This window comes from Bombina bombina, chromosome 6 (assembly GCF_027579735.1).
Source record: "Bombina bombina isolate aBomBom1 chromosome 6, aBomBom1.pri, whole genome shotgun sequence".
NCBI classification, from domain to species: domain Eukaryota; kingdom Metazoa; phylum Chordata; class Amphibia; order Anura; family Bombinatoridae; genus Bombina; species Bombina bombina.
In genome coordinates, this window is record NC_069504.1 from 569,237,371 (window position 1) to 569,253,099 (window position 15,729).

General features: G+C 37.5%; 1 protein-coding gene across 1 annotated transcript in view; it reads right to left on the reverse strand.

The window, feature by feature from the left end:
- MYO1E (myosin IE) overlaps window positions 1–15,729 on the reverse strand; it is a 416,633-nt gene that overhangs the window by 203,970 nt on the left and 196,934 nt on the right. Inside the window, exons 5-6 of the mRNA XM_053717534.1 lie at window positions 3,517–3,604; window positions 939–1,028 (exon numbers count right to left, since the gene is read on the reverse strand). Coding sequence (XP_053573509.1) covers window positions 939–1,028; window positions 3,517–3,604 — 178 coding nt within the window. The remainder of the gene's footprint in view (window positions 1–938; window positions 1,029–3,516; window positions 3,605–15,729) is intronic.

A 15,729-nucleotide genomic window follows, 5' to 3' on the forward strand; every position in this document is an offset into this window, starting at 1 on the left:
CTTGACAGTTATTCATTGGAAATAATACATAGAAAATGTTTATTTTTATGATTTGCCCTTTGTACAGTAATCTATTTGTATATCTTTGTACAGTAATCTATTTTCTTGACAAATATGTAGAAGTGAAACAACTATTCTATATTTATTCAAGCTTTAAATTGAAATATGAGCACTTCTAATAAATTGAAATGCCATAGAAAAGGAAGTAAAAAAACCAGGGCCCCAGTTATCAAAGGCTAGACAATGTTCCCATCCGGGAACCTTGTCAGACCAGCATTGCAACGAGCGGGTAGCGTTCGTTGCCCATAGTTAACATTGCTGTGGCCTCCTGCTATTGCGCAACTAATTGATCTGATTGGGATGACTTAACTCTGCCAGCTTATGGTGGTGAAGACGCTAATTAGCAGCGGTTTTAACACTGAAACTACTTAACTAGTGTTTTATGCCCACTTGTGAGAGACTGCAACACTCAGGCTCCGAAGCTGCCTCCGCAGCTTCATAAATGGGGCCCAAAATCTTCACACAAAATACTCAGATTAGAAAAGGTACCACTGGTTTTGAGATGCTTCTTAAGTATGTGCTTAGACTCAAATGTATCATTAAGCTGTTGTCATGACCTCTTTTTTTAGCATATAAACTATAAACACTTTACTTTCTTTCTTAAAAAACATATATATTCAACTTCTCTTTAGTTATAATATTTAAACAAATAATGTTGATGTCTGATGCATTAATACTCAATGTCTATGTGTTTATTTTTTTATGTTTAACCTTAAGTCAGCAGTTTATTTAATATAAACAAACCTAATCTGCAGACTTGCTTACCTTGTTCTTTTAGTGCTAAATAAAACATAAGCTAGTAAAAATATAACCCCCCTTTCCCACACAAATATGCAGCACACAAAGTGCTAATCAACATGACAGGGAACATGACTTACAAAACGGCTTGAGTTGTTATTCCTCACTGTTTTTGCATTCCCAAAGGCCTCTAGTAAAGGGTTGGACTGCAGGATTATATCTTTCACATGCTACAAGAAAAGCAGATATCAGTTCAAGGTATAGAATATGTAAATTTAAGACAATTTCAAATTCACTTCTATTATCAAATTTTCTTTCTGGGTATCCTTTCCTGAAAATATATTCTCACAGTAGCAAAACACTACTGGGAGCTAGCTACTGATTGGTGGCTACACACATTTTTCTCTTGTCATTGGCTCACCAGATGTGTTCCATTAGGTCCCAGCAGTGCATTGTTGCTCTGGAGCTAGCTTTAACTATGTGTTTACACTCTTATCAGGAGTTAAACACATAATTATTTGCAGGCAATAGTGCAATAATAAACTACAATTAGAACATTTATATTTCTTTCAAAGTTTTATATCTAATTGAATGCTACTACCAAAACAAAAAACATTAAGTAGATGTACATTAAACGTCTCCTTTTGTGTAAAAATTATGCTTGGCCCGCACACAAAAGCAAATGATGTACTGAGGTTTTCTTTAAAATACTGCAAGTTGCCTACACCAGTTATTTGAAGAGCATCTAAATTACACAATTTGCTTTGTAGCCTCTCTAGGGAGTGTGGAACAACATAACGTTTACAATAAAGCAAGGTGTGTTTAATATCCCTTTAAAGGGCCAGTAAACCTACCAAATAATGTTATATAATTCTGCACATAGTTCAGAATTATATAACATTAGCCTAGTGCCAGCTTTCTGAAGCAAAGTATTTCAGAGATGTTTACCTATGAAATTAAATTTTACAGACCACCGCTCCTGGCTTTACTGAGCGGGTCTGCTTTTTTACCTAAGTGCATCGGGCACGCTGTCTAGTCAGTCACAACGTGAGCGATCACGCCATTAAACTGAATGTAGCTCGCTCCCTCTACCAGACCAGAGCGGAAGCAGTCTACATTCAGTTTAATGGCGTAATCTGGCGTGCTGTGACTAGACAGCGTGCCCGATGCGCTTAGGTAAAAAACAGACCCGCTCAGTAGAGTCATGAGGGGCGGTCTGTAAAATTTCGTAGGTAAATATCTCTGAAATACTTTGCTTTAGAAAGCTGGTGCTAAGCTAATGTTATATAATTCTGTACTATGTGCAGAATTATATAACATTATTTGGTGGGTTTACTGGCCCTTTAAACAGTTTTATTCAGCAACAAAATGTTTATTTTTTAAAAACCAGCTGTTATACAGAAACAATATTATTTAAAAGCTACATTGTTACATGCTAATAAACACATTCTGATGACAAAATCACTGTTTAGTCTTTATCTAAGTGAGATATCTCAGGGTTTAGTTCAATAAGATAATATGCTTTGGGCATTTTTTCTGCTATTATATTTGCATTTTATGTATACAAGAACCCAGTTTCTGGCAATACTCCTACTTGATATTTTCAGCTACAGTTGCAAAAAAATATTTATATTAAAGAAACTGACTTTAGTACAGTTATTCATTGTAATTCTTGAATATTCCAGTTCATAGTAAAGTAGGGATTAGAGATGGGAAGGCTCTGAACCCCAGCCCCCCAGAAAACTTAGGGATTTTTTTTTCTTCCGTTTTTTCCAAAGCTGTTTTTTCCCGGAATATTATCTTTGGAATATAATCTTTTACAATAATAAATAATATATATTTGACGTTTTTCATTTATTTAAATCTCCAATATTATTTAATCCTCCAATTTTATTTCTAAAAACTATGTAACATGAAGACTTTTATGAAAGACTTTATGTAGCTGCAATTCCTGTACCCTTAAAACAAGCAAGGGTATCGAGGCATCACTGCAATAACTGGAAAGCTGCTGGAAGCGATCAGGATCGCTTCCACCGCTTTCCCAGACCGACAACGTACAGGGTACGTCCTCGGTCATTAACTGTATTTTTTTTAGAGGACATACATTAAGGGGTTAATGGGACAGTCAAGTCGAAAAAAAAACTTTCATGATTTAAATAGGGCATGAAATTTTAAACAACGTCCCAATTTATTTTTATTACCAATTTTGCTTTGTTCTCTTGGTATTCTTAGTTGAAAGCTAAAGCTAGGAGGTTTATATGCTAATTTCTTAGACCTTAAAGACTGCCTCTAATCTGAATGCATTTTGACCACTAGAGGGTGTTAGTTCATGTGTTTCATATAGATAACATTGAGCTCATGCACGTGAAGTGACCTAGGAGTGAGCACTGATTGGCTAAAATGCAAGTCAGTCAAAAGAACTGAAATAAGGGGGCAGTCAGCAGAAGCTTAGATACAAGGTAATTACAGAGGTAAAACGTGTATTATTATAACTGAGTTGGTTGTGCAAAACTGGGGAATGGGTAATAAAGGGATTATCTTTATTTTAAAACAACAAAAATTCTGGTGTTGTCTGTCCCTTTAAAGCACAATGTAAAATTCCCTACCCAGTCTTTTACATGGAAAGATAACTTGTATATGAGAACTTGCACACAAAGGAGGCAAGCTGAGTAAGTTAACCAATCACCCCTTGCTGATGGCTGTTTGTAGAACACATACCTGAACTTTTGGGCCTCCTCCTGAAACCTTTGAGATATATCCCATGATGTATTTGGCAGCCACTGTTTTACCTGCTCCACTTTCCCCACTAGAGAAAACAAAGACATTAGTGATCTTACAAGCTGCATTTTGTGTGATTTTAGCTACAACAATCAATTTCATCAAATGAAGCAAAAACCTAAGGGGTTTAAATGCCAATTGTATCTGGCCAAGCACTGTACTTTCCTTTATTAGAATGGGGAGACGGACAATACAAAACAACCTGTAAACAAAAATGTGCCCTACAGTGAAAAATAGTCAGGAATCTATGTTTAAAATATTTACATAATAAAACAATTAAATTATGTAAAACACATTTATTCTAATCATTAATATTTAATTTTCCACATTGTTCTGCAACAACAACAAAAATGCTCACTCTGCCTCTTTTCTCTAAATTACTGGTTTTCAAATCTGTTCTCGGCCTCCCTAACAGGCCAGATTTTCAGGATTATTTTATCAGCTGATTATTTTACCCATAATCTAATTAAGATATCCTCAAAATCTCACCTGTTAGGGAGGTCTGAGGACAGGTTTAAAAACCAGTGCTCTAAAGCTAGAACCCAAGTTTTGTAAGTTATATAACTGCCTGACAAAGGGACCCCAGTGTCCTGAAAGCTTGCAATTACATCCCCTATTAGATCGCCATTCAAGATATCCCTTGTACATCTTTTTTTATTATTTGCAAAATGACTTTCGTCGACTACACTGGCTACCACAGCATTATCCTTTTTCTGCAACCATATTTGGCAAATGGTTTTAACTTTTTTATCATTAAGCAACTTTTATTTTTATCAAAACAGACAAGAAAGTGCCACTTAGTAACTTGCAGAACAAAAATAAATGTTCTCAGTGTAATAAATCTAAAATAGTATTGTAAATCAATTACATCCTGGAGTCAGTGCAACAGGAAGTATTGCTGATCTGCCCTAATACTTTATAAAACATTCAAAATAATTGCTAAGGAATCTCAAGTGATTAGAGAACAGGAAAATATATTTATTATGAACATAGAATATCTTGTAGAGCCTTTATGTGCACTGGATTGTGCATTCTTAATGCAAGGATCTTACTGTGTATAAACATATTGTAAGCATAGGACTTTATTGTCTTATGTTCCCTTTTTTTTAATATACACCTTAAAGGGGCAGTCTACTCCAAAAATGTTATTGTTTATAAGATAGTGCCTTTACTGCCCATTCCCCAGCTTTGCACAACCAGCATTGTTATATTAAAGGGACACTGAACCCAAATTTTTTCTTTCATGATTCAGATAGAGCATGCAATTTTAAGCAACTTTCTAATTTACTCCTATTATCAAATTTTCTTCATTCTCTTGGTATCTTTATTTGAAATGCAAGAATGTAAGTTTAGATGCCGGCCCATTTTTGGTGAACAACCTGGGTTGTTCTTGCTGATTGGTGGATCAATTCATCCACCAATAAAAAAATGCTGTCTAGAGTTCTGAACCCCAAAAAAAAGCTTAGATGCCTTGTTTTTCAAATAAAGATAGCAAGAGAACGAATAAACGTTGATAATAGGAGTAAATTAGAAAGTTGCTTAAAATTGCATGCTCTATCTGAATCATGAAAGAAAAAATTTGGGTTCAGTGTCCCTTTAATATATTTTATAACTTCTAAACCTCTAAATTTCTGCATGTTTCTAAGCCCCTGCAGGCCCCTTTTATCTCACTGCACTTTTATAGCTTTTCAGAGCAAGACACTGCTAGTTCATGTGTGTCATATAGATAACATTGTGCTCACTCCCGTTGGAGTTATTCACAAGTCATCACTAATTAACTAAAATGCAAGTCGGTAAATAGCAAAGAGATAAGGGCGCAGTCTGCAGAGGCTTAGATACAAGGTAATCACAGCGGTAAACAGTATATTAAAGGGATAGTCTAGTCAAAATTAAACTTTAGTGATTCAGATAGAGAATGCAATTTTAAGGAATTTTCTAATTTACTCATATTATCCACCAGGGATAGGCAAGGTGTCCGTGACTGGCCCTTGAAGTGTCCGCCGCCTATTTTGCTGGAGGCAGGAGTAGTACAGATCAATGCTGGTCCAAACTCCTCCTTGACACACGCAGCGCCACGTTTCGCAGAGTTGGGGCCTCGCCCACGTGATGCCTCTTAGTATCGGGAAAATTACTCTGAGTCAGACAGAGAGAGGGAAGATTCAAGAAGCAAGCTGCCACTGTGTCCCTGGAGCTTTATATGCAAAGGTAAACACTTTAACCAGCATCTGAGGTTTATTATAAGTAGTATTTAATTAGAAAGAAAAGATATACTAAGGTTGTGATTCACAACCTTAGTATATCTTTTCTTTCTGATTAAATAATAGGAAAGGGAGAATATGTAGTGTGAATAAAGTTAGTGGCTTGTCAAGAGACTGCTAGTGATATTGGGTGATAAGTTATGGAATAAATAAAGCCTGAGTGAAATACTGGATGTGTATCTGCATCTGTATAATAACAACCAGCACTATACAAAGACACAGTAGTGACACTGGCACATGGGTATAGCCAGAGGAGGGCTGGTTATAGGATCAGTGGTATCTGCATCAGCATAATATATTAACACCCAGCTCTATACAAAGACACAGTAGTGACACTGGCTCATGCGTATAGCCAGACAAGGGCTGGTTATAGGATCAGTGGTGGATGTTAGAGACCTTGCGCTCCCCCACCTTCCATTTGAGGATGCCCCACAGATGCTCAATAGGGGTTAGGTCTGGAGACATGCTTGGCCAGTCCATCACCTTTACCCTCAGCTTCTTTAGCAAGGCAGTGGTCGTCTTGGAGGTGTGTTTGGGGTCGTTATCATGTTGGAATACTGCCCTGTGGCCCAGTCTCCGAAGGGAGGGGATCATGCTCTGCTTCAGTATGTCACAGTACATGTTGGCATTCATGGTTCCCTCAATGAGCTGTAGATCCCCAGTGCCGGCAGCACTTATGCAGGCCCAGACCATGACACTCCCACCACCATGCTTGAGTGTAGGCAAGACACACTTGTCTTTGTACTCCTCACCTGGTTGCCACCACACACGCTTGACACCATCTGAGCCAAATAATTTTATCTCGGTCTCATTGGACCACAGGACATGGTTCCAGTAATCCATGTCCTTAGTCTGCTTGTCTTCAGCAAACTGTTTGCGGGATTTCTTGTGCATCATCTTTAGAAGAGGCTTCCTTCTGGGATGACAGCCATGCAGACCAATTTGATACAGTGTGCGGCGTATGGTCTGATCACTGCCAGTCTGACCCCCCACCCCTTCAACCTCTGCAGCAATGCTTGCAGCACTCATATGTCTATTTCCCAAAGACAACCCCTGGATATGACGCTGAGCACGTGCACTCAACTTTGAGGCCTGTTCTGAGTGGAACCTGTCCTGTGAAACCGCTGTATGGTCTTGCCCACTGTGCTGCATCTCAGTTTCAGGGTCTTTGCAATCTTCTTATAGCCTAGGCCATCTTTATGTAGAGCAACAATTCTTTTTTTCAGATCCTCAGAGAGTTCTTTGTCATGAGTTGCCATGTTGAACTTCCAGTGACCAGTATGAGAGAGTGTGAGAGCGATAACACCAAATTTAACACACCTGCTCCCCATTCACATCTGAGACATTGTAACACTAACGAGTCACATGACACCGGGGAGGAAAAATGGCTAATTGGGCCCAATTTGGACATTTCCACTTAGGGGTGTACTCACTTTTGTTGCCAACAGTTTAGACATTAATGGCTGTCTGTTGAGTTATTTTGAGGGCACAGCAAATTTACACTGTTATACAGGCTGTACACTTACTACTTCACATTGTAGCAAAGTGTCATTTCTTCAGTGTTGTCACATGAAAAGATATAATAACATATTTACAAAAATGTGAGGGGTGTACTCCCTTTTGTGGGATACTTTTATTTTTAAACAATAACAATTATGGAGTAGACTGTCCCTTTAACAGGAGATGTCAAATGTCAAAAAAGGGGGGAGGCTAGAATGTTTAATGCGGCCAACATCCCTTTAGGTTGACCTATACATTCAATGGATAGTGGGATTGCGTTAAACATCACTCATCTTACAAGTTGAAAGTTATGTGTTACTAATAACAACACTAAAAAACCTAGCGTGACTTGAGACCTGAAATAAAGAGTTAGAACCAGAAGAAAATTATAACAAAACACTGTGTATATATTTGTATGTGTATTTGTATTTATGTGTGCATACACATATACAAATACAAAAGAAAGTCTACAACCTTATACTGAATCAGTTACAGATTCTTATGTATCCAGTGTAAATGTTTGGTGTAAGTGTGTAAATTGTACACACTATATCTATGAAGATTTTCAATACAAAAAATAAAATAAGATATAAAAAAATACAAATTAAAAATTGAAAATACACCACATATGATATACACACAAGTCAAGTGGTTGTAAAAAACATAAATGTCTCTCAATAGAGATATTCCAACAGGTGTCCTCAATTGTATTGTGAAAAGGAAGAAACAGTATCTCAGTTACAATATGTTGAAGAACAATGTGAGATGCAATGAAGGTAAGAAATGTTTCTCCCCTTGTAAAAACCAAATCCCGCAGTTCAGCTCCTTTTATGCCGTGCTTCCTTCACACAGCTCAGATGCCAAGTTGTACATGTGAAAAGAAGAGCGCAAACTTTACGATCTTCTTTTCTTTTCACATGTACACATATACAAATACACCTTTTAGAGCTTCCCAGTCAAACACCTTGTCATACACCATATACGTTTTAAACAATGTTAAAAATAGTTAAAATAGAAATATTAGAAATATTTCTAGAAGAAAATATTATATAAAGTAAATATTTTATTTATATATATATATATATATATATATATATATATATATATATATATATATATATATATCCATATATATACACACATACACATACACAAACACACACACATACAAAAAATAGCAACAATATTTGCTTCCAGTGTTTATTCATTGACGTTTTGGGGTAGTACATAAGCAAACTCCTTTCATCCACAACTTAACCATTCACTATAGTTTATCAACTCCAATAAAGAGGTGCAGCACATGCAGGTAATCATATAATCAAATACATAGACAATACCTGTGTCTCTAAGTGCCTTGTGATCATACTAAATAATGTATACAGGGAGTGCAGAATTATTAGGCAAGTTGTATTTTTGAGGATTAATTTTATTATTGAACAACAACCATGTTCTCAATGAACCCAAAAAACTCATTAATATCAAAGCTGAATATTTTTGGAAGTAGTTTTTAGTTTGTTTTTAGTTTTAGCTATTTTAGGGGGATATCTGTGTGTGCAGGTGACTATTACTGTGCATAATTATTAGGCAACTTAACAAAAAACAATTATATACCCATTTCAATTATTTATTTTTACCAGTGAAACCAATATAACATCTCAACATTCACAAATATACATTTCTGACATTCAAAAACAAAACAAAAACAAATCAGTGACCAATATAGCCACCTTTCTTTGCAAGGACACTCAAAAGCCTGCCATCCATGGATTCTGTCAGTGTTTTGATCTGTTCACCATCAACATTGCGTGCAGCAGCAACCACAGCCTCCCAGACACTGTTCAGAGAGGTGTACTGTTTTCCCTCCTTGTAAATCTCACATTTGATGATGGACCACAGGTTCTCAATGGGGTTCAGATCAGGTGAACAAGGAGGCCATGTCATTAGATTCTCTTCTTTTATACCCTTTCTTGCCAGCCACGCTGTGGAGTACTTGGACGCGTGTGATGGAGCATTGTCCTGCATGAAAATCATGTTTTTTTCTTGAAGGATGCAGACTTCTTCCTGTACCACTGCTTGAAGAAGGTGTCTTCCAGAAACTGGCAGTAGGACTGGGAGTTGAGCTTGACTCCATCCTCAACCCGAAAAGGCCCCACAAGCTCATCTTTGATGATACCAGCCCAAACCAGTACTCCACCTCCACCTTGCTGGCGTCTGAGTCGGACTGGAGCTCTCTGCCCTTTACCAATCCAGCCACGGGCCCATCCATCTGGCCCATCAAGACTCACTCTCATTTCATCAGTCCATAAAACCTTAGAAAAATCAGTCTTGAGATATTTCTTGGCCCAGTCTTGACGTTTCAGCTTGTGTGTCTTGTTCAGTGGTGGTCGTCTTTCAGCCTTTCTTACCTTGGCCATGTCTCTGAATATTGCACACCTTGTGCTTTTGGGCACTCCAGTGATGTTGCAGCTCTGAAATATGGCCAAACTGGTGGCAAGTGGCATCTTGGCAGCTGCACGCTTGACTTTTCTCAGTTCATGGGCAGTTATTTTGCGCCCTGGTTTTTCCACACGCTTCTTGCGACCCTGTTGACTATTTTGAATGAAACGCTTGATTGTTCGATGATCACGCTTCAGAAGCTTTGCAATTTTAAGAGTGCTGCATCCCTCTGCAAGATATCTCACTATTTTTGACTTTTCTGAGCCTGTCAAGTCCTTCTTTTGACCCATTTTGCCAAAGGAAAGGAAGTTGCCTAATAATTATGCACACCTGATATAGGGTGTTGATGTCATTAGACCACACCCCTTCTCATTACAGAGATGCACATCACCTAATATGCTTAATTGGTAGTAGGCTTTCGAGCCTATACAGCTTGGAGTAAGACAACATGCATAAAGAGGATGATGTGGTCAAAATACTCATTTGCCTAATAATTCTGCACTCCCTGTATTATCAGGGATAAACAGATGGCCATTCTTTCAATAATTCAACAAAATCATAACAAATTATAAAATAAAATAAACAAACCTATTATCAAAGAGCATTGCATATTCACACATGTACTGTAAATGCTGTATCCGAAAAAGGGGCGTGGTTAACAAATTCAGCAATACGAATCACAAGCTTATAAATATTATACATAACAAATATTAATTATTAGGGATTTTATTTATCCTTTTAAGAAGAAAAGCATTGCAGAAGTTATATTGAACAAAATCCAAATGTTTGTCTTGATGACATATTAAGGTCTTCCTTTAATACAAACAGCTCTCCAGATTACTTGCATTAAGATACTTACGGCTAGATTACGAGTTGTGCGTTAGGCTGAAAAAGCAGCGTTAACAGGTCCTAATGCTTCTTTTTCACTACCGCTGGTATTACGAGTCTTGCAGGTTTAGGGGCACCGCACACTTTTTTGTCCTTACCGCAAAACAAACTTTGTAAAGTCTTTTTTCTATTGGACTTCCATAGCGCCAGTATTACGAGTCTGTCCTGGGAGGCCAAAAAGTGAGCGGTACACCCTACCCCGTCAAAAGTCCTAATGCATTTAAAAGTCAGTAGTTATGAGTTTTATGGTACAACGCCGTAGCATGAAACTCATAACTAAAATGCTAAAAAGTACACTAACACCCATAAACTACCTATTAACCCCTAAACCGAGGACCTCCCGCATCGCAAAAAAATTGGAATGAACAGCCAATAGAATGCGAGCTCAATCCTATTGGCTGATTGGATCAGCCAATAGTATTGAACTTCAATCCTATTGGCTGATTGCATCAGCCAATAGAATTTTTTCTACCTTAATTCCGGTTGGCTGATAGAATTCTATCAGCCAATCGGAATCTAAGGGACACCATCTTGGATGACGTCACTTAAAGGAACCGTCATTCAGTAAGAAGATTCCGGATGAAGAGGATGCTCCGCAACGGATGTCTTGAAAATGGAGCCGCTCCGCGTCGGATGGATGAAGATAGAAGATGCCGTCTGGATGAAGACTTCTGTCCGTCTGGAGGACCACTTCGCCCGGCTTGAATGAAGACTTCTCCCGGCTTCATTGAGGACTTCGGCCCGGTTGGATGAAGACTTCTGCCGCTTCCTTGAGGATGGATGTCCGGTTTTATTTTTAGGTTAGGGACCTTGGGCCGCAAAAGAGCTAACTGCCCTTTTAAGGGCAATGCCCATCCAAATGCCCTTTTCAGGGCAATGGGGAGCTTAGGTTTTCTTAGTTAGTATTTTATTTGGGGGGTTGGTTGTGTGGGTGGTGGGTGTTACTGTTGGGGGGGTTGTTTGTATTTTTTTTTTACAGGTAAGAGAGCTGATTTCTTTGGGGCAATGCCCCGCAAAAGGCCCAGCAAAAGGCCCTTTTAAGGGCTATTGATAGTTTAGTTTAGGCTAGGGTTTTTTTTATTTGGGGGGGGGGGCTTTTTTATTTTGATAGGGTTATTAGATTAGGTGTCATTAGTTTAAATATTTTGTAATTTATTTATTATTTTCTGTAATTTAGTGGGGGTTTTTGTACTTTAGCTAATTGTATTTAATTTATTTAATTGTTTTTAATTTATTTAATTTATTTAATTGTAGTGTAGTGTTAGGTGTTAGTGTTACTTAGGTTAGGTTTTATTTTACAGGTCAATTTGTATTTATTTTAGCTAGGTAGTTATTAAATAGTTAATAACTATTTAGTAACTATTCTACCTAGTTAAAATAAATACAAACTTGCCTGTAAAATAAAAATAAACCCTAAGCTAGCTACAATGTAACTATTAGTTATATTGTAGCTAGCTTAGGGTTTATTTTATAGGTAAGTATTTAGTTTTAAATAGGAATTATTTAGGTAATAATATTAACTTCTCTTTAGATTTATTGTAATTATATTTAAGTTAGGGGGTGTTAGGGTTAGGGTTAGACTTAGGTTTAGGGGTTAATACATTTAGTATAGTGGCAGCGACGTTGGGGGCGGCAGATTAGGGGTTAATATTTAACTAATGTTTGCGAGGCGGGAGTGCGGCGGTTTAGGGGTTAATATGTTTATTATAGTGGTGGCGATGTCCGGAGCGGTAGATTAGGGGTTAATAAGTATAATGTAGGTGGCGACGATGTTGGGGTGGCAGATTAGGGGTTAATAAAAATAATGTAGGTGTCGGCGATGTTGGGGCAGCAGATTAGGGGTTAATAAGTATAATGTAGGTGGCGGCGGTGTGCGGAGCGGCAGATTAGGGGTTAATAAATATAATGCAGGTGTCGGCGAAGTCAGGGGCGGCAGATTAGGGGTTAATAAATGTAAGATTAGGGGTGTTTATACTCTGGGTTCATGTTAGGGTGTTAGGTGTAAACATAAAATGTGTTTCCCCATAGGAATCAATGAGGCTGCGTCACTGAGTTATACGCTGCTTTTTTTGCAGTTGTTAGACTTTTTCTCAGCCGGCTCTCCCCGTTGATTCCTATGGGGAAATCGTGCACGAGCACGTACGACTAGCTCACTGCTGACTTAAAGGAACAGTCTAGGCCAAAATAAACTTTCATGATTCAGATAGAGCATGTCATTTTAAACAATTTTCCAATTTACTTTTATCACCAATTTTGCTTTGTTCTCTTGGTATTCTTAGTTGAAAGCTTAACCTAGGAGGTTCATATGCTAATTTCTTAGACCTTGAAGGCCACCTCTTTTCAGAATGCATTTTAACAATTTTTCAGCACTAGTGGGTGTTAGTTCACGTATTTCATATAGATAACACTGTGCTCGTGCAGGTGAAGTTATCTGGGAGCAGGCACTGATTGGCTAAACTGCAAGTCTGTCAAAAGAACTGAAATAAAGGGGCAGTTTGCAGAGGCTTAGATACAAGATAATCACAGGGGTTAAAAGTGTATTATTATAACTGTGTTGGTTGTGCAAAACTGGGGAATGGGTAATAAAGGGATTATCTATCTTTTAAAACAATAAAAATTCTGGTGTAGACTGTCCCTTTAAGCAGCGCTGGTACTGAAGTGAAGTGTGGAGCAAAATTTTGCACTACGCTCACTTTTTGTCTTTTAACGCCGGGCTTATAAAAACCCGTAATACCAGCGCTGCTGGCAAGTGAGCGGCGTGAAAAAACTGCTCGTTAGTACCGCATAGCTCCTAACACAAAACTCGTAATCTCACCATTACTTTTTTCCTGCATGTGTATAGAAAAAGTAAATGCAAATAACCCAACTAAAATGATATTGTGTTAATATTATTATAATATACCCTCATGTCAGTATAGTCCCATATGACACAAACGTAGCCAAAAACCCCAATACAGTGGTTAATAATGGTTTTCTCATTGTCTATACAACTTTAATGATATACAATTACTATTTAAAATAATTATCCATTAACTGCAATAATTATGCTGAAAAATTACACACATGTCATCAGAACAAACCAATATTTATATAGGCTTTTGTAACATCTAATTATTATTCTACCCATTAAAGTCACTTGTCATTAATTATAACTAACAACAATCATTATTTACAAAAACTTAAGCCTTTGAAGTCTAGGATCACAATTTATCTTCTTAAATTCATGATAGTTATTCAGTTCTTTACACTTGATGAGATTGTCTACTTCTCAAAGTGGTATGTATAGAATAGATTGTGTACTTCTTAAGGAAACATGGTAATTATTGTCAAGGCAACAGAAGCTCTATTTATAAGTGGACACTCATCTATAGAACGCTCCTTTAAAGGTATCCAGGTATACTAATTATATTTATTACTCAAGAGAGACAAATCCCAATCATGACCTAATTAGCATGTTTCTAAAACAGGTTATGTCTTCCGTAGCCTTCTCAATGTACTTATTTAATTCTGCTGATAACTAAACACAAGGTATGTGCCAACATCACCTGACAATTAATTGCCAGCACAAGAATTTGGTTTTTGAACAATTCACTATGATGGTTGCGAGTGATATAAGAATTTTGAAATTGTGTTAACTATAGTAGAAAACTATGTTAAAGGGACAGTCTAGTCAAAATTAAACTTTCATTATTCAGATAGAGCATGTGATTTTAATCAACTTTCCAATTTACTTTTATCATCAAATTTGCTTTGTGCTCTTGGTATTCTTAGTTGAAACTAAACCTAGGTGGGCTCATATGCTAATTTCTAAGTCCTTGAGGGCTGCCTCTTATCACATGATTTTTAAATTGCTTTTCACAACAAGAGACTGATAAGTTCATGTGGGCCATATAGATAACACTGTGATTTAGCACAACACAATACTAAATGCAACTCAATAGATTTTATATAGTCGCAGACATGTGATTAGGAGGCTGTCAGAAGGTTCTTAGATACAAGGTAATCACAGAAGTAAAAAGTATATTAATATAACTGTGTTAGTTATGCAAAACTGGGGAATGATTAATAAAGGGATTATGTATCTTTTAAAACTATATAAATTCTATTGTAGACTGTCCCTTTAAAGGGACATTAAACACTATAATGGCTAGATTACAAGTCGAGAGCAAAATATCGCTTACGCGAAAGTGATATTTGTGCTCTACTTAGTAATACCAGTGCACGCAAATGTGCACTGGTGTTACAAGTTAGCAGCAAAGCAAACGTGACCTCGCGTTCGCATTGAAGGAAGCATTGTACTCACGAGATAGCGATTCCATAGGCTCCAATGGGAGCATCGTTCTCATGCCTTGACACACGGCAGAGAACCTAGCGCATCAAAAGGGGTAAGTTGGGCAGCAAATTTAAATATATATGAATATATATATGTGTTTATATGTGTGTTTATATGTGTATATACATATATTAACACATAAATATATTTGTATATAAGCATATATATATATTTATATATCAAAATAACAAGAGTATTGCATTGAGCAATGATACTTTTTTATTGGACTAACTTTGCATTGATACGGCTAGATTACGAGTTTTGCGTTAGAGGCTATGCGGATATCTGTCCCTTCAGGGAACTAGCTGATAGACCCTTCTCCAGTCCATACTGGAGAAAAGATAAAATTCTGGCAACCTTAACCTTATGCCAGGAAAAGCCACGCTCTTCGCACCAGTACAAGTAAGTCCTCCCCACTTTATGGTAGATACGACAAGCTTACGAGCTTTACGAGCTTGAACCAGAGTGTCGAGAACACTCTCAGAGAACCCTCTCTTGGCTAAGCCTAAGCATTCAATTTCTACACAGTCAGCCTCAGAGAATCTAGATTTTGTTGAATGAAGAGACCCTGTATCAGCAGATCTCTGTGACAAGGTAATCTCCACTGAGGAGATAAGGACATCCCCACCAGATCTGCAAACCACGTCCTTCGCGGCCATGATGGAGCAATCAGAATCACAGATGCTCGCTCCTGCTTGATGCGAGCCACCACACGAGGGAGAAGCGTTAATGGAGGAA